Here is a 27,027-nt window from a genome sequence, read left to right as displayed (position 1 = left end):
CAGAATCAGAGTAGAGGGAGAAGATGAGCCTGAAGTCTAGACCCTTTGCCTCCTTGAAACTTACTATCCCAGCCTACGCTTTTGGGATCTGTTGTGAATCACCATCCTGCTAGCATCCTAGCCAGCCTCAGGCTTCAAGTTTTCACTATAGTTGTGTGAGACACTGCAGTCTTCCTAACGCTGCCCAGCCTTACCGCACAAGGACTCGTGGGAAAAACCTGTGAAAAACTTCAGTCCCTTGGCATGACATTTACAGACAGATTGCCCTTTGGGCGAACTGATTTCACAAGTGTCTCCTTTCATCCATCATGTGTTAAATTTGACTATCTTCTGTTTGACAGTACCCTTTTCCTGACCTTGTCTCCTTGCCTCCCACATAGTAATGATACCATCAGAAACCAAATCAGCCAACAAATGAGTCAGGCAGAAGAATGTAGCCTTATGCTTTGATACCAGAACTGCCATGAAATAATGTGGTTGGACTTTGGTTTGTAGCTTATCTTTCATAAGATGGCAAAACAGAAACTACAAGTCTATCTCAGAGCAAGAAGAAGAGACTTCTGATAAATTAGAGTTTAGATTAATATAATAATGACAGTGTGGTAGTAATGCCCTTGTATTTATATCAGCTACAGCAGTATTGCCCAGCCTTTTTGACATCATAGCATATATAGGAAGTGATACTGTTCAGCACACTTGAGTGAACAGTGAGCCCAGGAACTAGAGGGCTGATGAGGGGATCAATATCTCATTCACAGCACATCAGCAGGGAAGCTCTGTGCTAAGGTTTCTAAATAAAAACATTCTTAGTGGTACGTGGCTGATTTTTACTGGCTACCCCCTTCTGCCTTTCACCATTAATGTTTAAATATAGTGGAACGGTTGAATCCTAAACCAGACTTAAATCCTAGCTTTGCCATTTACTAGCCCATGTGACTGTAGACAAATCACTTCATCTCTTTGTATCTCAGTTTCTTCATTTGTAAAATGTAGATAATAATTATACCTACCTCATAGAGTTGTAAAGAATAAAGAAGTTAGTGTACGTAAAAAGTAGTATTTTTGAAGTGCTTAGGACATTTCCTGGCATATAGCAAGGGCCATATAAATTTGTGTATACTATAACTGCTCCAGAGGCCTCTTCTCCTTCCCCCTCCTCATTTCTTTGACCTGATCTCCTCCCTCAGAAGTAAAGGCCCCACTTCTTTTCATTCCCTCAGTGTCCTTTCATTTTCTCAGCTCTGCATTTGTTTTGGGGCTGAGGAGACACTGAATTGGTAATTATAAACATCGGTTTGCTCTCGTTGATATTCCTTCCCTAGAAAGCTCTTGTGGCTCAGGGAAAATAACTTACAAGTTAGGAAGAAGAGAGGAGTGAGTCATAGACCCTGAAAAAAACTCGAGTGGTTGGGAGGAATATGAGCTAAGCTTGCAGAGCTGCGTTAGCCTGCAAAGTCATGTTGTTAGAGGGAAGGCTTATCTTTGTTATCATGTACAAGATGTCAGAGCTGGCAAGTTCTCTGTAGCCTCTATCAAATATAGATCTGGTGACTTTGGGGACAATGTGGTTCATAATACTTTATGGAGAAAAGGAACAGTTCTTTAAGAAGGTGGCCTTGGACCCACCTTGGTGGGAGAACAGTAGATGGGTGCTTGAAGTCGGCCCCTCCTCATCTGCTCTGTGAGTTCTCCAGGTCCCTCTTCCCATGCAGGAGCCAGATTGATTCTTGGGTCTCTATCCTTAACACCTACTACACTTCTAGTACAATCAATACTTGTTAACTAGCAGGTTTTGCAAAGAAAGAGCATGTATCCCTGCCCTTATTTTAATGGAGAAAACAGGATAAACATATGCCTAGGAACAGAAACATTGATTATTACTGAGGATGATAACGATACTATGATGACGAGACTCTACTTATGATCTGCCCCTGCCTACCCCTTCAGCAGATTTGTCATCACTGCCCCACACAGACTCTGTGCTCCAGCCAGCCCAAACGATTTGCAATGACACTAACTGGCCATACTGCCTCTCCTTCAGGCCTTAGCACTTGCTCTTCCTCTGTCTGGGACATTCCCCAGCCCTCACCCTGGCCGGCTCCTACTCCTCCTTCAGGTGTCAGTGTAGGTGTCCCTTTCTCTAGTTACCAACTGGGTTAGATGCCACTTTTCCACACCACAACAGCTGATACTACCCTGTCATGGCACTTGTCCTCCAGTGTTGAAGTTGTCTTACATGTCAGTAGATTTAAATTCCACAGGGGCAGACACTGTGTCTTCTCTTGTATTCTCACTGTCTCGCACTGGTCAATTAGTATGTGCCCAGTAAATAGTTATTTGTTGAATGAATATGTCAGCAGTGCTTTCATGTCTAGTTTCTTATTTGCTCCTCACAATAGGAGCAAATGTGACATGGAAAGTCTAGCCCTTACTTTTTCTTTTTAATTGTGGTAAGTATATAGGTAACAGAGCATTTGCCATTTCTACAATCTTCACATGCAGAGTTCAGTGACATTAGTTATGTTCGTCATGTTGTTCAGCCATCACCATTAACCGTTCCCGAATTTTCCCATCACTCTTAACAGAAGCTCAGTGTTCCCTAAGTGTTGTATCTTCCTTTCTCTCTCCCTCTTACTCACCCCTGATAACCACCGATCAATTTTGGTCTCTATTCATTTGCTAGGCCTTACGCTTATTCTCATTTTATCTTTAAAGAAACTGATACTCAGAGAAGCTAAGCAACTTGGCCAAAGTTCATATAGGGGTGGAGAGCCAGGATTTAAACTTGAATTTATCAGGCTCAAATGTTCAGTGTATTTTTTGGTTTTGTTTTCACAAAGCATTGCCTTTTAGGAGCCCTAGTGGCACAGTGTTTAAGCACACAGCTGCTAACCAAAAGGTTGGTGGTTCGAATCCACCAGCCACTCCACGGAAGAAAGATGTGGCATTCTGCTTCCATAAAGATTACAGCCTTGGAAACCCTATGGGACAGTTCTGCTCTCTCCCTACAGGATCACTATGAGTCGGAATCAACTCAACGGCTTTGGGTTAATTGCCTTTTAAAAATAGGATTTAGAAAAAGATAAAAACAAAAACAGTATTTATTATTTTTCATGATCATAAAAATAATAAATTTCATTGTATACAATTTGGAGAATACTGAAAAATATAAAGAAGAAACTAAAATCACCCATTACACACAGAAAACTACTATAGATTAGAAATAGCCTGGACTTGAAAGGGCAGCATTGAGTTTGAATCGCAGTCAAACCAGTAACTAGATGTTTGACATTTGGTAGGCTATTTAACCTCTGAGCCTCAGTTTCCTCACATGAAATATGGCAAAAATATTCACCTTATGGGATTATTGCAAGAATTAGAGATAATGTATGTAAAATACCTAACTACATTGCCTAGCCCATAGTAGACACTCTTGAAAATTATAGCAGTATTAACGTTTTTGTGTATGTCCTTCCAATCTTCCTACTGTGTGTGTGTTCATGTGCACACGCATAAGTTTTTTGAATCATATTCATGTTAAGTACATTATGGTGCCCTCACAGTAAACCTGTGAGAGGGCAGGGCAGGTATTATCTTAAAACTTATAGATTAGGAAACTGAGACACTAAGAGACAAAGTAACTTGGCCTTGGTGATGTGTCTGGTAATATCTGAGTAGGACTTTGACCTTAGTCTCCAGATTCCAAGCCCAGTGTGCTCTCTATCAGCAGTCCTCTACAGCTCCTCCTCCACCTGTAGACACATGTGGGCTGCTGAGTGCTGAGCTGCTGAGCGCAGCCCAAGAGGGAGGCAAGGGCTGGAGGCAGCGGAAGTGCTGGGAGCCTCCAGAGAAGTTGGAGTCTGTCTGAAAGCTTAGAAGAAGTGTTCATTTCCTTCTGTGGAACAACAGACACGTGGCCTAGTCCTGTAGCCAGAGCAAGGCTCCTGGGCAGAAAGTTAGGGGTCTTTTAGGCCCTACAGCTTTTTTTGAGAGGGAGTTTGTCAGGGACTTCGTAGAACTGAAGTCTCTGCATTGTCTGCTTTACTCTGCATTGTCTGCAGGGCAAAGGTGTACCCACATGTCTTTCAGTGTGTGCACTCGGCACTTAAAGGCTGGTGTGACATGCAGTGTACCTAACACTTCATATGTGCTTCGTTTTGTATAATTTTCATCTCAGTGCACATCTTCTGGTGGCTGATATGTGTCTAACATCATGCCACAACTTGTGGGAGAGACAGAGGTGAACAGGGGACAGCCTGACCTTTAGGAACACTGGGGAGAGCTCAAGGCCAAATAAAATCAGTGCTTCTGATAGGTCTTGGGAGCAGAGGATGGAGCACTAGCCCTGGTTCTGCACAGTAATACCATATAGTTGCTTAAAGCCTAACTGGTTTACAAAGTGTTTGCACAAACCTTGACTCATTTAGAGTTATCAGGGACCTTCAAAGGGGAGGGGACTTTTGAGCTGGGTTTTGATGGCTGAGAAGAATTCCTAGGCCCAGGGAAGTGGGTGGGCCAAGGTCCAGCTTGATTGTGGGACCTTGCACCCTGAGGAAGCATTTATCAAATGATTGCATGCATAAATGAATTAAGGTGCCGCAGACCCTACAAGTGGACTATGATGGGATAGTGTGTGTGGACAGGCTCCAGATGGGGAACTGTCAACCCCTGGGTAAGATTTTGACACCTTGCCCGCATCACTCCCTGCCTTCCATTGTAAACAGGAAAGTCAAAGCATGTTTCTTTCCTTCACTGTCTTCCTACCTTTTTCCTTCCTATTTTCAAAAACAACTCTCCGACAGCTCTGTTTCCAAGGAAAGCCTTAACCATTTGTCCCTTCTGGCACACCCTCTTCCATTGAACTCCATGCAGAATAGACCAGGTACTCTATCTTTGTGTGTGTGAAGCTATAAAATCTAATATTGAGTGTGCAGCCATGCCCAGAGGTATGCTTCTTCCACAAGAGGCTCCCCCAGCCCAGCTGTGGTAAAAAACCAAGTATAAATTGCCGCTAACAAGGCTTTCTAGCTAGAGTTGTAAGTATGTCTGTGTAACCTCTGTGAATTATAATGCCGCCAGCTCTCTTGCTGCTCCTCAACCTTGCCTGCCTTTTGGCTATTTAGCTTGTCCTTAGGCCCTCCATCAGATTGTGGACAGGGGAAGGAGAAAGAGAGGTGAAACCAAAATCTGTCCTCTGTGCTCAGCTTACAGTACCGATGGGAAAATAGATGGGGACGAGATCGACGCCAGACAGCAAACAAGGACAGGGCAAGCAGGATGGTACTGCTGGAGGGGGTTTTGGGCCACCTTCTTCTCAGCCTGCTGCCCCAACAGCCAGTGTCCCCTCCCAGAGCTCCTGAAGATGAGTGACCCTGTGTTTTCTCTCTGTAGAATTTCTCACTGTGTTCAGCATTTAGGCAGCCTTTTTCATTTTAATTTAACTTGGCGAGGGGGTGTTTGGGTGCTGGTGTTTAGATATAATTATTAATATTCATAGGGTGTCGCAGTCCCCAGATATATCTTGTCCTTGAAGCTGTTAGTTGGAGTAATACTTTGAGATTCTCTGTGGATTCCTTTTATCCATTTGTTTATCTGTTCTCTATTCTAAAGTATAATTGAAAATCTGTTGTAAGATCCCAAAAATGGAAGGAAGAATGCACCCAAATTAAGCTGTCAGACACTTGGCTGCTTAACTGTGCTTTCTGGGTTATGATGTTGAGAAGTGCCATTCTGGGTGCTTTCTCCTAACTGGCTGTTGTGTACTTGCTTCTGAGAACAGTGCATAGACATTTGTCTGTGTTCATCAATCTTCCTGGGCAGGCTTGCCATTTCTCTGATCGCGTTCAGCCATGGATGGCCCTCTGAGAAGAGTGTGGGTCTTTCCCCTCAATGGACAAAAAGCCAGCTTCCATTTTAAAATCTCTCAAAAAAAAAAAAAAAATCCAGCAACCCAGAGCCTGTGTTTATTGAAGGTTGGTCGAAAAGTCTCTCACACTGAATGCCTCATCAGTGCTCGAGTGCCTCTATCTTAAAAGGATGTAAAGGTTTAATCACCCTGGTGGGGATTTAGACCCAGAGACTTCAGAGAAATCTTATTATTTCTAACTGCAGGCAAAGAGTATTAAGGCTCCACTCTGGATCAGGGGCATGACATGTTCTATAAGTAATTTATCTTTAACAGGGGAAGGCCCTTACTAGAGTGTCTTAGAAATAGCCCTATGATTGGGCGCTGGCTCATTATTCTTCCTTTTCTCTTTCCCCATATCAGCCTCCTGCTTATTCTTTCTGTTTGTACCTTTTCCTGCCCAATCTGTCCAGTGTCTGAATGTCTGCCTCACAAATACACCCTTTAAGATGGGGGGCCGTGTGCTTGCCAATGAGGGATAATAATGCTTTTGCAATAAGCAGTTTCATCCAACAGCTTGGCCTAGACCTGTCACCGACAACCTTCCGGGTGAGCACAATCTGCATCCTCTCAAATGAAGGCGTTGAGGAGGGAGAGAATTTTGGGGGCTCCACAGGGACTCAAGTCTGTGCTCTTGGACATGGTGTAATTTGGGGTCATTCTCAACCCATCTCCAGCCCTTATTGTTACTTTAACATAGACAGCCTCCACTGAAGGCCTTTGCATCCCTGTGCACATCCAGCATGTATTACTGAGTGTATGATTTCATCTCCATGAACCCCCCCACCCCTTCTTGCTTAGCTCCCTGGACCCTGCCTTTCTGGTGCTGAGGCTAGAGGATGTCACAGGTCGATTCTGCTTATGGATTTATTGTTCTATTTAGGGAATACAGTTTGTCTCATGGCAGATCTAAATCCATGTGCTAATGAGCTTGGTTAAAGCAGGCTTCTGCTAACCCAGCCAGTGCCGTATCCTCTTTTAATCTAGCCCACCTGTCTGAGTTCCTTTCCACTGTTAATGATCTCCTATAATGGTTTTGCCTTTAGTTTTGCCTCCTGGGTTAAAACAAATCAATAGTCCTCACTGATATTTAAAAACCATCAGTGTAAGGCTCCTAATTTCCTTTTTTTTTTTTTCTGGGTAAACTTATAGCTTGACCAGTACCGTAATGGATCTCTTACATCTTGTCTTATTTCCCAGAGATGGGCAGCAGTGAGCCCTTTCCCATTGCAGAAAGCGACAAGAGGAAGAAGAAAAAGCGGAAGGTCCGGGCTACTGACTCCTTGCCAGGAAGGTTTGAAGGTTGGTTATGCAACTCTCCTAGATCTGGGCCTGTGGCCCCCCAAGTATGGCAGGAACATCCTGGTAGCCCATGGGGCTAGATCATAGGCTGAATCATCTGAGAGCCAGCTCATGGTTATCTCTGTGATATGTCATGAAGGGTAAGAGTTGAGAGGATTTACACACAAGAGTGACACACAGAGAGAGATTGAAAGCAAACTCTCAGATGACGCACAGGCCTCCCTTGAATGACCTGACCACCTCATAGTGGGCAGAAAGACCAGTCTATCAGATGTGTACACGGGGTGAGATTGCCTGGTGTGTTTCACTCCTTTTCATATGTGATCTTTCCCTCAGCTGTTCTGGAGGGGCTGCTGAGTGGTAGAACAACCATGTAAGAGAAGGGAAACCCACAAAAGGCCATGGCTACAAATGAAACTTTAATTTTCTACAAGGAAAGAATTTAACTCCTAAAGACTGCAACTACTTGGGCTGTATATGTTTGACTCTATTTTAAAGGGTGCATGTTGTACTCAGGGACACGATGTTGGATCACCAAACAATTTTGAACAGTGTGTGGGAGGCACCAGGCTCAGTGCCAGTCCTCTCATCACTGGGTATGTGATGGGGTGAAATTCACTGGGCACTTCTGCAAAGGCCTGAAGGATCAGTAGCTACTCCTAGGAGTAACACGTCCCCCTTCATCTATTTTGTTTTTTTCATTGCGAGACGTGAAATAGCGTTCCCTCACAACCCCTTTCCATCATTGCAGATACATTAGTGAATTGTTTTGTAGAGTGGTTCTAACAACAAGCCCTTTATGAGTCAGCAATATCAGACCTCCAACCACCTATATATCCTGACATGTGTAAAGGGTTAATGCCAAAGTATCCATTGTGAGAGAAGCAAGTTATTTAAAATACTTGCAAACAACTGTGTGCCATCTGTTCTTACAAACAGCTGCAAGGCCAAGCCATGATGGAGCCAGGAAAGTACTTAGTGCAGGGTTGTGTTTTTTGTTTGTTTTATTTTGTTGTTACTGTTCGTTTTGTTTTGCTTTTGCCTTTGACTCAAACAGATAAGGGGGGGCACGAAAGTCTCAAGGTTTTTAGAATAGTTTCCAAATCAACAGGTCTTGCTCTTTCAATGAACATAAGAGAGCATTTCCTGTTATTCAAGGATGGCTTGTGCAATTACTGGGCTTCTCATGACTGATAAAATCTAGTTTCATAGATTTGCTCAGTCTGTGGGTTTAAATGCTAGGCTGCTCAAGAGGAAAAAGCTGAAGAATGGAGGCCGGGGAGGAGGAGCCCAGCTCGACAGAGGCCACAATGGACGTGTGGCTTCCTTTGGAAGGAGCTCAAAGAGCTCGTGCTTAGTTGCGAGTTTTGGCAGGTCACCTCAATGTTGCTTTCAACCCAGGCATATTACTCAGAATCACTCTGACTCAGTATCCTAAAAACCTCGAGGCTTCCGTTTGCGTCCTACTTCTGTCTCTTATTTCCTGTGGGTGACTTCTAGAAACTTCTCAAAAATCTCTAATCATTTCCATTGTATGTGGTATAAAATAAAACAGTATTTTATTCTCCTTTGTATCATCATTGTCCATTACAGAGCTTGGCACATAGCAGGTGTTCATTAAAGAGTAAATGAATGAATGATACCCCTTCAAATGACATCCCTTCTATTAGGATCTCCCAGATTTCTTGAGCAGATTTAATCTTTCCCTTCACTGCTTTTTTTTTGGTTTTGTTTTTTAACTGTATCTTGTCTCTCTCTGATGGTACTTGCCACTGCCTGGTTTATTCTGGAGTCACTTGTGTATGTACCTGTCTTCCTTCCCCATTGGACTGTGGATTTTAGAGGGTAGCGACTTGTATTCGTTTCTTAGGGCTGCTATAACAAAGTACCACAATGTAGGTGACTTAAAACAACAGAAATTTATACCCATAGTTCTGGAAGCTAGAAGTCTGAATTCAGGATGTTGGCAGGGCCATATTCCCTCTAGAGGAAGCTCCTTCCTTGTCTCTTCCAGCTTCTGGTAGCCCCAAGCATTCCTTGGCTTGTGGCAGCCTAACTCTAATCTCTGCTGTCTTCACATGACCGTCTTGCCTCTGAGTCTGTCTGTGTCTCTCTCTTTTTATAAGGACACCAGTCTTATTAGATTAGGGCCTGCCCTAAAATGCATATGACCTCATTTTAACTTAACCAATTACATGTGCAAAGACCCTAGTTCCAAATAAAGTCACATTCATAGGTACTCGAGGTTAGAATTTGAACATGTCTTTGTGGGGGACAACAATTCAACCCATAACAGAACTGTCTCATTCTTCACTCTGTCCCTATTATGAGCCAGTATGCTGTCTGGCACATAGTAGGTGTGCTGAATTGAAACTCTTTCATCTCATCTCTGAAATGAGAAATAGGATGCCTTCTTTGTGGTCTTATTGTTGGCAAACTGAGACCTGAGATGGCTGGCAAAGCTATAGGTCTCGTTTTCACTGAGTGCCACAGAGTCATCGTGTGCCTGTCTGCCCGTGTTGTTGTCAGGCCAGGGAAGCTGAGTGACAGAGCTCTTCTTTCCATCTTAGCTTGCAAAGGGGTGACTCATCTTGTTGTTCCTTTCATCCCTTTCACCTCTAGATGTGTACAAGCTGACCTCCGAGTTGCTGGGAGAGGGAGCCTATGCCAAAGTTCAATGTGCCGTGAGTCTGCAGAATGGCAAAGAGTATGCTGTCAAAGTGAGTGTTTCATCCGGGGCCAGGCTTACTTTGCAAATAGCCATTCCTAGCTTGTCCTAAACAAATAAATTTTATTTCTGCAATACAATGGCTGAATAAGAATGGGGGCTCCAGAGCTGTATTAGCTAGATCCAAATCTTGATTTCTCTACTTCCTTGTCACTTTGGGCATGTTACTTAATCTCTCTTCCTGAGTTTCCTCATCTGTAAAATGGGTGTAATAATAGAACCTATGTAGAATTGTCACGAGGATTAAATAAATTAATATGTGCCCTGCTGGCACAGTGGTTAAGCATTCAGCAACTAACCAAAAGTACAGCAGTTTGAATCCACCAGCCACAACTTGGAAACCCTATGGGGCAGTTCTACTCTGTCCTGTAGAGTCACTATGAGTCAGGATCAACTCAACAGCAGTGAGTTTTACGGGTTAAAGTGCTTAGAACAGTGCCTGACCCTTAGTAAGTTACTGCTTCTTATTTTGGTAAATAAAGTGTCAGAGAGTAGGCAACTAGATTTGGAATTATGTTTGGAATAGCCGTTAACAATGGACTGAAATATACCAGTGATCATGAAGATGGCATAGGGCCAGGCAATGTTTCATTCTGTTATACATAGAGTCATCATGAGTCGGAACTGACTTAATGGCAGCTAACAACAACAACCTGAATCTGTTTTGACAGACTGCTACCATGAGCCTTTAGGCAAGTCACTGAACCTCCACGAGCCTTAGTTCCTACCTGTCTAAAATGAAGACAATAATACCTACCCTACCTGTCTAAAATGAAGACAATAATACCTACCCTTCCTGTCTTTGGTTATGAAAATCAAAATAAAACTGATAGACGTAGAAACATTTCACAAATTACAAAATCACAATACAAGTGATGAACATTACCATGATGATGAGGATAAAGACTGAAGTGACTGAGCGCTCAGCCTAGGGCAGGACATGTGCCTTTAATTACCACCATGGCCTCGGAGTAGTTCACTTAACCCCTCTATGCCTCCACTTGCCTGCTCTGCATGGAAGAAGGGCTGAATCTAGGGCAAGGTTCTCAGAGTGTGGGTCCTACAGCAGCAACGTCAGCATCACCTGGGAATGTGTAGCAATGCAAATTAGGTGTCCCTACCCCTGACATGGAAACCCTGGTGGCGTAGTAGTTAAGAGCTATGGCTGCTAACCGAAAAGGTTGGCAGTTCAAATCCACCAGGCGACATACTGAATCAGAAACTAGGGATGGAACCCAGCAGTATGAGTTTTAGAAGCAATCCAGGTGATTCTGATACTCAACTAAAGTTTGAGAACCACTGATGTGAGGCCATTTTAAACATTAGCATGTATCTGAATCACCTAGAGAGCTAGTAAAGCACACAGGAGATCCGGATTTCTTGTTAGAGGAGAAGGCCTGCGTCTTTGTATTTTTACCAGCTTCCCCAGGTGATTGTGATACCCACTGAAGTTCAAGAACCACTGATCTAGAGCAAAGGTCTTAATTAAATCCAAGGGAACAATTTAAACTTATTTCAAATCTTCCACCTGAGCCACCAGATGTAAGGGCTGCCTCATACTGACAGGTCCAGCCAAGCTGGCTCATGAAAGAAGCGTTTTCTTGTCTTTTAACCTACTGTCCCAGTCCCAGCTGTGGATTATAACAGAGAAGACTTTTGATGGGCCATGTTTCTTTATGCTGGAGTGTTGCTTCACATGGTAACAAAAGAGCTACCTTGATTCCTTTTTAGAAATGGATGAGTATTAATTGTAAGTAATTTTTTAAAGTATGGCTAAAAGTGCTAAGTGTGGTAAAAACTACAAATATAAATTGATTTTCAAAGGTCTGAATACATTTATAGATAACAGATCTATTTCTTCAAGGTTGGTTCACAGAAGGAAGACCTGGCCCTTCCTCCGTGCTCCTTGGCTTCATTGGGCAAACACTGGACCCTGGCTTGGCAATTCTTTTGTTTTGGCAGTTCTGCCCATGTCCCTTGTCTCCCCTACTTGTTGAAAACTCCCTAGAGATGGGCTGCTTCTCCCAGCATGGCTCCACAGTGCTTTCTTTTATTAGGGCTTTCCCCACAAACATCCAACTGATGAATCTTAGAGTCTCAGAGTTGGAATTGAATTTCAAGATAATCTGATCCGGAATTTCCTCTATAACTTCCTCAAATAGTTGTCCAGGTTCTCCTCTCACATCTTTAGTAGCCAGCGCACACTACCTTCTCAGAGAAACTATGCCATTGCTGGCTAGCTTGCCCGCTAGAAAGTTCTTTCTGACTTTGATCTGGGATGCTTGGTGAATGAATGAATTGAATAGCTTCTGTTCTTCACACTGCATTTCTCTGACTGTTCAGAAAATGAGTCCACAGCAGTTTACTAACAGACATGGACTTATTTGCACATATTCCTCACTTATCGACTATTTCATTATCTGACATGTTGCATTTACGACAATAGTAAAAAAATCTATCCAACTATTTTGCACATTAATGAGGCTGCATGGCTGCAACAGCTGTGGCTGCGGAGCATCCCCACCCTTGATGAGGGTCTCCAGGTGGCCTCCGGGAAGCCGGGCTGCACTGCTTGCAACCTCTGCTCCCTCCTGCCAGCAGGGTGCTGCGTCCAGCTACTGCACAAGGCCACAGCCCCAGGGTGGATGCACAGGGAGCACGGAGCCAGCAGATGCCTACCAGTTCTGGGTTCCCAGCTCCTATGTGGCCAGAGGCCCTCAAAATCGCTGTGGGGTGGGAAGGGATGAAAGAAAGAGGCATCAGAGAGGGTGTTTGGAAGAAATGCATGCAAGTTTAATGACATCTCAAAGTGAGCCTAACTGGGCCTGAAGCCTCTGCCTCAGTGGGGCCTGGTGTGTGTGGCCAGTTTCCCAGCAGCCTCGCAGGAATCTCTGAGCTTCAGTGACTCGCCAGGCCCACAGGGCTTGCAAAGGTGGAACTGGAGCCTTGGAGGCAGCTCCATGAGGGAAGCTTTAACCCAGCACAGGCAAAGGTAAAGTGGTGAAGCCATGGGTCTGCCAGTCACACAGCCCGGCTTTATCCAGCTTTGTCTCCTCCAAGCTTCCTCTGCAAAGGAATAATCCATAACTGGACTCATCACAGTGATGAGCACATCATTAATCCTTAGCTGTTATTATTTCTATGATCGTATTTTCTAAGTAAAAAAAAAAAAATCAGAAAAATGGGTGGTCTGAAAGCCGGAAGAAAAAAAAAATCCTCCATTTTCACCTAATGCCAGTTTTTGTGTAACCACCTGGTTTTTGGAACCAAACCATGCCAGTTAGTGAGGAGTATCAAACCCAAAACCAAGCCTGTTGCCATCAAGTCGATGGCAACTCATAGCAACCCTATAGGACAGAGTAGAACTGTCCCATAGGGTTTCCAACGAGCAACTGATGGATTCAAACTGCTGACCATTTGGTTAACAGCTGTGCTGTTGTTAACCACTGTGCCACCAGGGTTCCAAGTGAGGAGTGGGTGTAGAAAATTAAAGTTGGTCATGGATGCTTCTGTGGCAGCATTATCAGAGCAGTTTGAAGTGTTCTACACAGCAGTCTTTGAACGCAGGAGCAGCATGAATCATTTGTTCTGCCTACTTTGCACTTGGGAGCTGTAAGACAGAGCCAGGCTCTGTAGAGGACTTGCCCACAGGCGCCACTTGCAATGGTTTTAGGTTCTCAGTGGGTCCATAGATCTTTCCAGAGTCATCCAGTCCCTGCATAAACCACCTGCTTATCTATCGGCTCATCCATTCATTCCTTCAGTCAGTATTTGCCAAGGACCTCCAAGTACAGGGTAGAGGAGGGGGTCAGCCCACAATAGGGTAGGAGGGACAAAGCTTCTAGGTGCTCTTAAGGGAAGCTGTATAGGGTATAAGCACATATAGGACAGCAAAGTCTTTGGTGTCAGCTCTGGGCCAGAATGCCAGCCGTGTCACTTATCAGAGCTGTGAGCAAAATGTGTAAACTCTTCCAATTTTTTGGGATGGTTGTAAGGGTTAACTGAGATGATACATGTAATGTAGTGTCCTGAATGCCCTTAATACAGTGTCTGCCAAAGAATAAGTTCTAAGAAGAGGAGGAGCTTACTTCTGCCTGGGGGAATTGTGGAGGTGGCATTTGAGATGGGCCTTAAAGCTTTAGTTCCTCTCCAACTGTGTCCTTCATCTGCCTTACTCTTCCTTCAGGAGAGGTTTTAAATTCTTCCTCTTAAGGCAGAAAGAAATACCCTTCAGGGACAGAATCTGGGTAGAGAGAACTCTTTGTCTTGCTGGCTGCCTCAGTCTCCCCTGGGCAGCCGGGGGCAGCAGCCTCACAGATTTCCTTGGTGTTGTGCTTGGCCAGAGTCAAACAGGCCCAGCTGGACTGGCGAGCCCTCAGGCCAGTCTGTTGCTTTGTTGACAGTGTCTGTGTCACCGAGGCCTACTCCAGACTTCTGCTTGAAACTGGATTTGGACTGAATTTGGCCTTGCATTCTCCCAGAGGTCTCCTGCTGAGGGGGTGGTTCGAGGTCATGTGGGTGTACAGGACAGACTTTGTTCTTCCCACAGATCATCGAAAAACAAGCAGGGCACAGTCGGAGTAGAGTATTTCGAGAGGTGGAGACTCTGTATCAGTGTCAAGGAAACAAGTGAGTATAGTGTTGGGTTACTTGCTGCTTCTCTAGGGGGGTGCTTGGCCACAGAAAAAGCAGTTATTTCTTACCGTCTCCTGACCCCAGCATTTGGCTCTCACTCCTCCCATACAACTGCTTATAGCTCCTTCTGTCTTTCAGTGTTGAAAAGAGAAGGGGGGCGGGTGGGAGGTCGGGGTGGGAAACAGCAGCAAAGAAGCCTATCTTCTGTTTAGGCTGAAATAGTACAAATATCAATAATTCGGGCAAGTTAGAAGAGTGAATGATCTAAATCAGTGGCTGTTTGAGGAAAAATGGAGTTTTCTTTCTTTCAAGTGCCTGTGGTAGTTGCCTGGTAGAAATCCTTAGGGACCCGCTCTGGTAAATAGAGGATAATGAGAACTGTTAAGAATACTTGCTGCTGTTTTTACTGTTCCTAGCATGTTCACATTTGCACAGATACACTGAGGGTCCTAAGCCTTGTTTTATATGCTTTGCTTAATAAGTGGGACAAGGTAATGTCTAGCCCTGTCTTAGTCCTCTCACCACCAACTCCAAATGAGTGGCTCTCCCACCGTGGCTGTAAATCAGGGTCACCTCTAAGACTCCACTTCCCCCTCTCTCCCTGCATGGCCAGGTCAGCAGGGAGCCAGTGGCCTGGTATTGATAGCTTTGTCATTAAGCTCGAGGATGGGGGCTGCTGTTGATTTAACTCCAGGCACTGCCTCTACAGTCTTCTTTGAAATGAGGCCATTTTGGCCATCTTATTTGGACGCCTTCACACTAGTAAAAGCCTGCTGTCTCCCAAAGTGGCAGCATTTTTTTATGAGGGACAGATTTTTATTTTCAGCCCTGCAGCCTCTTAGTTCAGCATTAGAGACTCTACTTGGTTTATTTCGTTCTTTAAAAGAAAAAAAGCCCCCAACACCTCCAATATCCAAGCTGGTGGCTTCCCTACTGAGTTACAAGACGACCTTGTTGGCAGAGCACTGTAATACTCGGGCAGACAGAGAGTGCTCACCGGGGAAGGCCACAAGTGCTACAGTGGCCAGGAACGCGGCCGTTTCATTAAGCAGCGCTTAGCAGTTAGGGTCTAGCGGTGCCCACGTTAGGCCCCAAGTCTATTTGACAGATGTTTCCATTTTCTCCAGGCAATGTAAATACTGCCCCGTGATTTATGGGCAAGAGGGAGGGCAAGTAATTATTTGCTGCTTGCCTCCAGGACACACACCTACTATTCAGTGTTATTAGCCGCAATTGCTTCCAGTCGGCTGCAGATTTTATTCAGTTTAATGTGACCGGGACTTTTTTATAACTCTACCTAGTGGGTTTTAGGGTTGGGGTTTGACAGCACAGACTTGGTGAAAACACCAGAGACTAAACATTATGGAAAGATAAGGTGACCTGAATCTTGCTAACACCACTGGCTACTTCTCAAACATAGGTCTTTAATAAGCATTCTGATTTCAAGTTGATTTCTGCCCTACTACAGGGCATTGTATATATTTTTTGTTGTATATTTGTAAGTGGATGTTAATATATAATGCCCTTTCCCCCCTTTTTCCCTCTTCCCCTGTTTTTTCCTATTTAAGGAACATTTTGGAGCTGATTGAGTTCTTTGAAGATGACACAAGGTTTTACTTGGTCTTTGAGAAATTGCAAGGAGGTACTTACTGCTGAGTATGTGTTTGGACTTCTGATTAAGACCCAGGGTGGTGATCATCCATCACGAATCCCAGAGACTTCTAAAACGAGTCAAGCTAATAAAAAGGATGAAGGACTTAAAAACTGCCCTTGGTTTGGGAGAAGGGAGGCCGGAGGGGAGGATGATAATTAGCATTTTGCGGAGCTTAGAATGTCACCTGTGTGGGCATTCTATAAATGCTTTTTCATTATAATAGAAGTCATATATAGATACATTTAGTCACCAATTCATCAGTCCCCTATTTTGACATGTTCACTATTTAAATTAATTATGGGGTAGAAGATCTTACATATATTGTGAAAGCTAGAAAGGCTCACCAGAAGGAGGAGGGTCCCATTGTTTGGGATGCAGACCCAGGATAGAGAGATGGCCTGAGAATGTGCCACCCTTCCAGTGGAAAGATTCTACTCTTGACTACTACCACTGCTGCCATCACCCCACACACATGATCACTGGGATATATATTTTAAGTTGCTCTTCTAACATGGAGAAGGGGATAGAGAACCACTTTGCCTCTCCATCACTCGCCCTACCCCAGGACACACTTGCAAGGCAAAGGTTGTGGGGGCGGGGGACGTCTAGAGCTGAGTAGAGGGCTACATGGAAGGGCTTGGTGGTTTAAGGTTTGTTCTTTAGAAACCAACAAAGCTAGGTTTAAGTCTAACTCCATCATTTATTAGCCATGTGACCTTGGGAAAATCATTTAACCTTTCCAAACAGGTTTTTTATCTGTAAAATAGGGATAATAATAGTACCCACCTCATTGGGTCCCTGCAAAGGTTAAATGAGACAATCCACGTGAAGTGTTTAGCACAGTGCCTGTGGGCACTACCAGTACCAGTACCAGTTGCCATCAAGTTGATTTCAACTCATGCAACCCCGTATGTGTCAGAGTAGAACTGTGCTCCATTGGGTTTCAGGCCTTTCTTCTGAGGTACCTCTGGGTGGGCTCAAACTACAAACCTTTTTGTTAGCGGCGAAGAGCGTTAACCATTTCAGTAAGCTGTTATTATTAAAATAATTGGGTGTGCCGGGTTTGCTATGAGTTGGAATGGACTGGATGGCAACAGGTTTTTTTGGCGGGGGGCTATCTTAAATGTATGTAGAATATTACTCTCCTCCTTCCCTTTTAAAACAGGCTCACTATAGTAGAGCAAACTAGCAACCTGGTCAAGAGCCTTTTTTCTGAGAATGTACCCTAGCATGTTAAGGTCTTTTAATTGTTCAATCTAGTAAGTGAAATATCTTTGGCCATTCTTCCCTTTCCTCTCTCACCCCCTCCCCATGCCAAAAAACAGAGATAAGTAAGCATGTGCCATTTTTAGGACATAGAGATGACACCTTCAGCCTAGAAACACTGACTTCCAATAGTAAGTGTAGATCACATGGAGCCAAGCCGTATGTTCATGCCTCTGTCTGCCCCTGAATTACATGTTTGAAATGTTAGATGCAGTGGGGGATCGTCTGTAGGCATATCGCTTAGAGTGTAGCTCTCTTGAGGATAGACCCAGTGGGTTAAGAGAGCGTGGTTGACTCAGGGCAACCCAACCTCACAGCAGGCAGACCACAAGTCCTACAGCTGGGAAGTCTGCACAGGCTCAGACTTACTCAGCTTAAGTCCAGGCTCCTCCACAGACTGGCGATGATCTTGGGCAAGTTGCTTAAAACATTCTTGGCTTCTCTTTCTCTATTTATAAAATAAGGGTAACTATACTACCCATTTTGTACAATTGTGGTAAGTGTAAGATTATTTAGAGAGTATCATGTAGTGCTTGACACATTGTAACTACTCAATAAATATTAGCCATTTTTAATAAAAATGTTAACAATAAATGGGTAAATTTAGGGGAAAAAACAGCCCTTTTCCCTTTTTCCAGATGTTTACATATCTGGTGAAGGTGTGGTATTTCCATTTGAAGACTTGTGTCCTCTTTGACTCTGAGGTCAGAGGCAGATGAGGACATGTCCCTACAGAGAGCCCCCCTCAGCCCCTTGTGGATTCAGTTCTAGTTCCTTTTGATTTCAGAAGGCAAATTAGCACCAATGGCATTAGTGCTTTTTGGGCATTTAAATAGTTCTCTCTCCCTTCTGTACTCATCATATGTAGGTCCAGGAGATAGGAGTCCAGTTTTATTCAACAGACATTTGCTAGTACCTCCTCTGTGCCAGGCATTATACTTGGTGCTGGACAGTTGTTGTTGTTGTTAGGTGCTGTCAAGTCAATTCCAACTCATAGTGACCCCATGTGACAGAGTAGAACTGCCCCATAGGGTTTTCTTGGCTGTAATCTTTATGGAAGTAGATCGCCAGGTCTTTCTCCCACAGAGTCACTGGGTGGGTTCAAACCGCCAACCTTTCAGTAAGTAGTCGAGTGCTTAACTGTGCTACAGGGGCTCCTTGCTGGACAGTCAGTAGTAAATAAGCCTATGTCCCCACCCTCAGGAAGCTCCCAAACTTGTGTAAACTTAGCCTCTAAGAAGTTAGACTTACTAGAGCCTCACAAGTCTTTCCTGTGTCCTCTTTGTTCCCTAGGCTCCATCCTGACCCACATCCAGAGACAGAAGCACTTCAATGAGCGAGAAGCCAGCCGAGTGGTGCGGGATGTTGCTGTTGCCCTTGACTTCCTGCATACCAAAGGTGAACCATGACTTTTCCTTGGTGGGTGGGTTGGGCTAGCCAGCTGGACTGGGCTGACTGGCCAGCTTCTGGGTCCCAAGGCATAGGAGAAAGGCCAGGCAAAGAGCTTAGTCCAGGACATGGTACAGCTGGTATGCCTGCTTGACATTTGAACATGCCCACTCATGAGGGTGAAGGAACAGTCTAGGATGAGTCCTAGGCTTCTGGCTTGAATGTTAAGTAGATGGTAGAGCTGTTAACCAGGGTAGGGATACAGGAGGAAGAGCAGGAGGGAAAAGAATAAATTTCATGCTGGACAAGATATGGTGAGTATGTATATATGTGAATGTGGATGATACCCCTTTTTCCTAATGAAGTATGTAAAGCCTATGTGTAATACTACCATTCTATTATAAATATTTTAGTGTTATTCTTTCTAGTCTTTTTAAATACTTCATTTGTGTCTCTTTTCAAAATTGGCAGATAATATACACGTAGTTGTATATCTTGCTCTTAATAAATGAAAAATGCATTTTTCTATTACCGTGGTAAGTCTGAGGTGTCGGTTGAATATCACTGTGGTAAAGAGCAGACTGCTATGGTTTGAATATACTTCAGTTTACAGTTCCATTCCAAGGACTGATTATTTAAGAACTTTTGTAGTGAATTAAATCTCTTTGCAAATTGTTTTTTTATTTCCATAAATATATTTGAATATTACGTACATTTTTTTGATTTGCTTAAGCTAACTGCAGTGCAGTGCCATGGAAGAAATGAATTCTGGCTTCACCTTTTTTCCAGCTGTCTCAGTAATAATGCCTACCCCATAGAGTCATGGTGAGAAGTAAGAGAGATAATAGCAACAGTTTTGAACACTATATAGCAGTTATCATGTGCTAGGCACTATTCTGGAGCCCTGGTGGCACAGCGGTTAAGAGCTCAGCTGCCAATGAAAAGGCTGGCAGATTGAATCTACCATTTGCTCCTTGGAAACCCTATGGGACAGCTGTACTCTGTCCTGTAGGGTCACTATGAGTCAGAATCGGCACAACAGCAATGAGTTTGGTTTTTTGTTTTTTTAGGCACTATTCTAAGCCTTTTATGTATATTAACTCACTTATGTAATTGTGTGTGCGTGTGTTTATATGTATAGCATAGATGGAGCATACGGAGCCCTGGTGGCATAATGGTTAAGCACTCAGCTGCTGACTGAAAGTTTGGCAGTTTGAATCCATCTAGCGGCTCTGCTGGAGAAAGACCTAGCAATCTGCTTCTGTAAAGATTACAATCAAGAAAACCCTTCAGGCCAGCATAGCAGGGGTGGGGGTTTGGGGACCACGGTTTCAGGGGACATCTAAGTCAATTGGCATAATAAAATCTATTAAGAAAACATTCTGCATCCCACTTTGGAGAGTGGCATCTGGGGTCTTCAATGCTAGCAAGCGGCCATCTAAGATACATAAATTGGTCTCAACCCACCTGGAGCAAAGGAGAATGAAGAACACCAAAGGCAAAAGATAATTATGAGCCCAAGAGACAGAAAGGGCCACATAAAGCAGAGACTACATCAGCCTGAGACTAAAAGAACTAGATGGTGTCCAGCTACAACCGATCGACTGCCCTGACAGGGAACACAACAAAACCCCTGAGGGGGCAGGAGAACAGCGGGATGCAGGTCTCAAATTCTCATAAAAAGACCAGACTTAATGGTCTGACTGAGACTAGGAGAACCCTGGAGGTCATGGTCCCCAGACCTTCTGTTAGCCCAAGACAGGAACCTTTCCCAAAGCCAACTTTTCAGACAGGGATTGGACTGGACTATGGGATAGAAAATTATACTGGTGAAGAGTAAGCTTCTTGAATCAAGTAGACACATGAGACTATGTAAGCAGTTCCTGTCTGGAGGGGAGATGAGAAGGAAGAGGGAGACAGAAGCTGGCCTAATGGACACGAAAATAGAGCGTAGAGGAAAGGAGTGTGCTGTCTCATTAGGCGGAGAGCAACTAGGACTATATAGTAAGGCGTATATAAATTTTTATATGAGACACTGACTTGATTTGTAAACTTAAAGCACAATTAAAGAAAAGAAAACCCTTCAGGGCAGTTCTGCTTTGTCACATGGGGTCACTGTGATTCAAAATCAACTTGACGACACCCAACAACAACATAGATGATAGTGCCTGGCACATAGTGGTTCCTCGATAAATACTACTTCCTCCACTTTTATCCCCTACCAGATGGAAGGCATTTTTATTCCTTATATTAATTCCCTTGAAGAAAACCATTCTGTCTGGTGGGGATTGAGGGGGGAGGAAATAGCAATCTGTGACTTGGCTCCATTCCCTTGACTGTTGTGGATATTAGCCAGCCACATTGGTGGTAAGTGCTTAGGACTATTTGTGGGCCTGCAGTTTATACATCCCTCTTGGTGCCAGCAGCACAGCGTGGCAAAATGCAGGCTGGTGTGCATGTGTGGGGAGGCTCAGTGTCATTGATTCCTCCAGTGGCTGAAAAGAGATCTCCATATTGACAGTGCCCATGTTGGGGGCCTGACTTGCACCTGGGATGAAAATTCTTAGAAGGGGGGTGTCTGTACTTTCCACAGCATGATGAATAGCAGCAGTTCTGTTTCTGAAAGCTGGGATGCATGTAGGTAACACCTGCCTGACAGAGATTTACAACTGCTCCCCAAGCTGCCTCTGTAGATTGCAAAACTGGGTCACTCTTTCTACAAGGGCCATACCTTGGAAGGGGTAAAGACGGTTTTATTTTTTTTATATAAGAATGCACTAAAGGGAGTGAAGGCTGGTGGTGTCCTAGGAGTTCTGAAGTGCTTGTTAACATCTAGCTGGGCAGCTGCCCATGTGGCTAGAAGTTGGAGGGAATGAAAAACGATTTCCAGCTGAACTTGGTTGTTTTCTAAATAACTTCATGCTGGGAAGATGAATTGGGCAAGAATGGGTCAGCCCTGAAACAAGTTCCATACTTTTAAATACTGGACACACTGCCGCTTAACCTCTGGGAAATGAACCGGAGCAGCTCGATGGCTGATGTGCTCACGCAGGCAGGCCCGTTATTACAGCATGGCTGTCTTGAGTTCTCGGGCTGGGGGACGAGTGGGCCACTGCCACCTATTTGGAGAGTAAGGCTCCACGTGTGGCTCGTGACCCTTCTGTGGGAACACTTGCTGTAATGGAAAATATCTTTCACTTTTAGTACAGTGAGCTGTAGCCCGACTCAATTTGTGCAGCCAGGGCTGAGTTGCTCTGGGTTCTCATTCAATTAGGTGACTGGTGAAGTTACTTAGCCTGCCAGAGCTCAGGTTTTTCCTCTCGAGTGAAGTGCCGCAGGTGGGCTGAGCCTTCATCACCTAGTAGGAAATTAGAGGCTGCCTAATGTGATTATTGAGAGTTTCAGTGAAGCAGATTCTGCTTTTCCCCCCTACACTCGTTACCCTGAGAATCCTCTGTGCTTCCCAGGACTTCCAAGCAGTAGCCGTCTGGCTCTTGCTTGACACTCCAGCCCTTCTCTCTCTGCATTGTGCATTCTGCCGGAGGAAAGAGAAATGAGAGGTTTCTGAGTTGGCCTCCAGAATGCCATGACCCTGTGAGTTGGTTCTTTGTCCCTGCTGTCTTCTAGAAGGTGGTGTTCCCCAGGTGCCATCTTGGCCAGGTCAGCAGCCTTTAACTCCTAGTCTCCTTCAGGAGAGAGGTCCTGGCCAAAAGGCAAGGGCGGCCTCTCTTAAGAACAGCACCCTGGGGCCACAGCAGCCTTTGCTTTGCTTCCGGTGAGGCTCTTGGCCACACAGAGCAGGCAAGAAGGGAACTGGACAAGCTTTGGGAGATTTGTTAGCTAACACTTGATCCCCTGAACATCCAGGGGGTCCCACTGAAAGAATTTTTTTTTTAAATCGGCCACACAAGAAGAAATGAAGTAGAGCAGTCCAAGCCTCCTGAGAGGCTCTGAAACAAGGCACTAATTATTTCTGCGTTGCTGTTCCCTGCACTGACTTTGCAGAGCTCTTTGCTCTGCTTTGCATTAGGCTTTCTTACTCTTGTTGTCACTGCAGTGCTGAAAGGTAGGCTGGCTGGGATTCATTTAGCCCTTCTTATCCCTGCCATACTTCTAAAGCCCCCTCTTCAAAAGAACTTGCAGAATCAATTGTGCTTTTGGTCTGTGTGTCTGATTGCTTCTGCCTCCTGCAGCTCGTTGATTTTTTAATGTACCATAATTGGGAATTAATCTGCGAACAACAGCATTTGGAAAAAATTAATTGTGTGTGGAATGTTTGATAATTATGTGCATGTGTTAACCATTTCTTTGCCCCTTATCATTTCAGGCATTGCTCACCGTGATCTGAAGCCGGAAAATATATTGTGTGAGTCTACAGAAAAGGTACTTGGGGCCTGGTTTGGACCTTACAGTTTATACTGATTTGGGGAAGCCCACTTTGCTTTCAATAGACATGGTTGGTCGTCTTCTCAGCCTCAGATACCAACTTGAACTGTGTTATACCTAGTATGCAATGGTCCTGCGTTCTAAGTTGGGTAATCTTTGTCCCTTGCGCTTTATCGTCAGTGTTGTTAACTTAAGCCTGAGAGTTTGTAAACTACATGAGACCTGCACAAAATTAATGTTTTCCAATCCAATGCCCCCACCTTCAGAGCAGATGATGCGAGCCGCAAACAACTCAATTTCATATGAAGCATGTCTCTGCCTAAATGATGTTTATGTTATATATGCCAGCTGGAATAACTAGCAAATTCTTGAAAAGTATTTGTTTCCATTTTTATTTCCAAAGGTGACCATTAAAAAGAAAACATTCATGCTTGGTGTTAAACAAATGCAACCTATTTTAAACTTTTCCCTAACTCAGTCTACTAGTAAATGGAAATATTTGCATTTCCAAAGTGTGTATGAATTTGCCAAATTCTGTATTTCTTAGGAGGGATTTGGGAACTGGTGGTTTGGGTGACCCATGTTCACGCCTCTGTGTTTGTGGACATGCTCGTGTGTGAGCACAGGTGACTTGGATTGGGCTAAACCATCGCTGATAAATAAGGAATGGCTGTTAGCAAACATGTGAGTCAGCCTACTTCCTGCCCCTTTGTGGCGAATAGTAATGCATTAGTTCAAATAAGATCTTACGTCTTCCCATCAATGATTCTGGCACAGAACTTTATAAGTTATTAATAATAATTATAGTTAACCTCTGTTGAGTGTTTGCATTGTGCCAGGCACTGTGCTAAGAACCTTATTTCATTTGTTGTTGCTGTTATTAGGGTCCGTCAAGTTCAGTTTTGACTCATAGCAACTCCATCTACAAAAGAACAAAACACTGCCCGGCCCTGCGCCATCCTCACAGTCATTGCTATGTTTGTGCGCATTGTTTCAGCCACTGTGTCAATCCATCTCCTAGAGAGTCGTCTTCTTTTTTGCTGACTCTACTTTACCAGGCATGATGTCCTATTCCAGGGACTGGTCCGTCCTGATAACGTGTCCAAAGTATGTGAGATGAAGTCTCACCATTTCATTTCTAAGGAGCATTCTGGCTGTATTTCTTCCAAGACAGACTTGTTCATTCTTCTGACAGTCCATGGTATATTCAATATTCTTTGCCAAGACCATAATTGAAAGGCATCTGTTCTTCTTTAGTCTTCCTTATTTTTTATTTCATTTAGTATTTATAAAATCTCATGAGATAGATACTATTATCCTCATTTTATAGATGAAGAAACCAAAGCTCAGAGAGATGAAGAAACTTGCTCAGGGTCACTCAGCTAGTAAGTAGTAGAGCCTAGATTAATACTAAGGTAGCCTGACCCCGTAACTCCATGGCTGCTCTGAACTCCCCTGTTACGGTGCTTCTGGTTTACAATGTACTTTGTTTCATTTAATCTTCATGGTACAGGTTTGTTGCCCTTTTTTATGACTGAAAAAACTAAAATTAAGAAAAGCGAGAAAGAAAGGAAGAGAAGTTGAGACTCTCCTAGGCTGCCCTATGTGGGTAAATGGCTGACCTGGGACTCACAGAACCAGCCTTTTCATCCCCTTAAGCATACTCACTGTGCTGCTTCCACCATGTAGGACACTGTCATGCACACAACAGACTGCCAGCCTGGTCAGCACCAGATGTGAATCACCCTGGCTGTGGTCTCAGGCATGGCATCCAATTATGGTGGGTTTGGCTGCTATGTTACTCCACCTAGGGTGACCAACCATCCTAGTTTTCCCAGGACTGAGGGGTTTCCAGGATGCAAGACTTTCAGTCCTAAAACCAACAAAGTCCCAGGCAAGCAAACCAGGACAAGTTGGTCACCCTACACCCCCTGAGGTGCCCAAAGGTTTTACTCAAAGTTCCCTTGTTCTCCACTGAATGAGGGACAAGAAATCAGGAGTACATATTAACTTCTCTAGCTTCTATGCTGCAACCTGTACCATCGTTTGCTGCCAAGTGTTCTGTCGGTTTACTACTTATTTTATATTAAGCTCACAACAATCCAACAGAATAGTAGGGAAATAAGTAAAGGGTGGAGTTCCGGGTGATATAAACCGTTTAGGCACTCTGCTACTCGGTGAAGGTTAGTAGTTCAACCCCACTTGGAGATGCTTGAGAAGGCAGGCCTGGTGATCTGTTTGCAAAATGTCACAGCCTTGAGAAGGCTATGGAGCAGCTCTACTTGGCACACAAGGGTTTGCCATGAGTCGATGGCAACTAACAACAACAAGGAAAGAGCATGGAAAAGAGGACACGTTAGGATAAATCCTCAGGTGATTTCTAGTTAACGCAAGGCAAATAAACACAACCTGATAGAAAAGGCTGGGCTTCAGTGTAACAGCCACACAACTATGCCCCCATTTAGTCCTGTCATCTCCTCATGCCCTTCAGTGTGTTGTATTTGTAACCTTTGGTTTCTGTCTTCCTTTTCAGGTGTCTCCAGTGAAAATCTGTGACTTTGACTTGGGTAGTGGGGTGAAACTGAACAACTCCTGCACCCCCATAACCACACCAGAGCTGACCACTCCAGTACGTATGGCTGGGCACATTGTGCCACTCCCTTCCAGGTGCCTGTACATTTGGAGTAGCCTCTGACCCAAAGCAGTGAAGTCCGGAACAGAGAGCTAAGGAAGGGGAAACCAAATATACCTGTACCATTTTCTGCTGCCTGGCTTGTCATTTGGCTCACTGCTTTGCATTAGCCCAGCAGAGCTAGTGCTTAGTTGCTAATGAAACTGACGTTAGAGTTTTTAGTTTTGGGTAGGTCTTCTCTGCTAATGAAGAGACAAAGGCTTGTATGTGTAGCACGAACTGAGCCCTGACTCCTGACCTAGGTGAAGACAGACACTACTCCCTCTCAGATGTGGGCACAGGGATAGCTCTGTGAGTCCCTTCCCACTGCTGATGTCATAGCATATCCATCTTTACTGATGAAGTTTGGGAGCTGTCCTTCCCCACAGTGGAGGATGGATAGTCTCTCTGCAGTGAGAATTGCGAGGCTTCGGGCTATATGCGTTAGGGTTGCTTGGCTAAGTTGTCTGTTGCTTTCTGACTTCACATTTCACACCCAGATGGTGCTGTTGGGAGCTACTTCATAAGACATCTCTTGTACATACTTGATATCCTATAATTTTTATGATTCTTTTGAGATTTACATGCTTCATAAGTGAAATTTTCTAATAACCCTTTTCTAAGACATTCATTTAAATATGCCTATATTGTGTCTTATTCTAAGCAACACTATTAAGAGTGTTTCTGTATTAGCTTCTAATACACTGGGCTACCTTGTTCTCAAAGTCATTAGCTCTAATTGCCAATAACAAAGAAAATATCCTTTCTTCGATTACCATCTTCCCATCAAATTAGTTTTGTGTGTGTGTTGGTGAACCTGAAATAACATGGAGGGGAGCAAAAAAGAATTTGTTTTATTCCTATCAGCAGTTTTCTGTGCAAGTGGGAGGGAGGAATCCTGGATTCTGCCCTGGGGCTGCCACTGCTGTGCTTGGACAAATCCCTGTCCCATTCTAGACCTTGGTTTTTCCACCTATAGATGGTAGGGGGGATTGGATTTGTTCTAAGAGCTCTTCCAGCTTTGGTGGTCTTCTAAATTCTTACACTTCCTTGCTCTGAGCTAGCAGGGCAGTTTGATGGGACTTCACTTT

The 27,027-nt window shown here is 44.2% G+C and overlaps 1 protein-coding gene across 11 annotated transcripts in view; it reads left to right on the top strand.

Annotated features, from left to right (window-relative positions):
• Positions 1-27,027, top strand: part of MKNK1 (MAPK interacting serine/threonine kinase 1) — a 55,505-nt gene that overhangs the window by 21,687 nt on the left and 6,791 nt on the right. For all 11 annotated transcript variants that reach the window (XM_010591310.3, XM_023549631.2, XM_023549633.2 and 8 more), the window contains 7 exons: positions 7,106-7,207; positions 9,830-9,927; positions 14,485-14,564; positions 16,139-16,212; positions 18,784-18,888; positions 23,207-23,262; positions 25,799-25,894. In XM_010591310.3, coding sequence (XP_010589612.1) covers positions 7,108-7,207; positions 9,830-9,927; positions 14,485-14,564; positions 16,139-16,212; positions 18,784-18,888; positions 23,207-23,262; positions 25,799-25,894 — 609 coding nt within the window. In that variant the 5' untranslated portion in view covers positions 7,106-7,107. The remainder of the gene's footprint in view (positions 1-7,105; positions 7,208-9,829; positions 9,928-14,484; positions 14,565-16,138; positions 16,213-18,783; positions 18,889-23,206; positions 23,263-25,798; positions 25,895-27,027) is intronic.

The sequence above is a fragment of the Loxodonta africana genome, chromosome 3 (assembly GCF_030014295.1).
Source record: "Loxodonta africana isolate mLoxAfr1 chromosome 3, mLoxAfr1.hap2, whole genome shotgun sequence".
Classification (NCBI taxonomy): Eukaryota; Metazoa; Chordata; class Mammalia; order Proboscidea; family Elephantidae; genus Loxodonta; species Loxodonta africana.
This window is presented reverse-complemented; position numbering and strand designations above follow the sequence as displayed.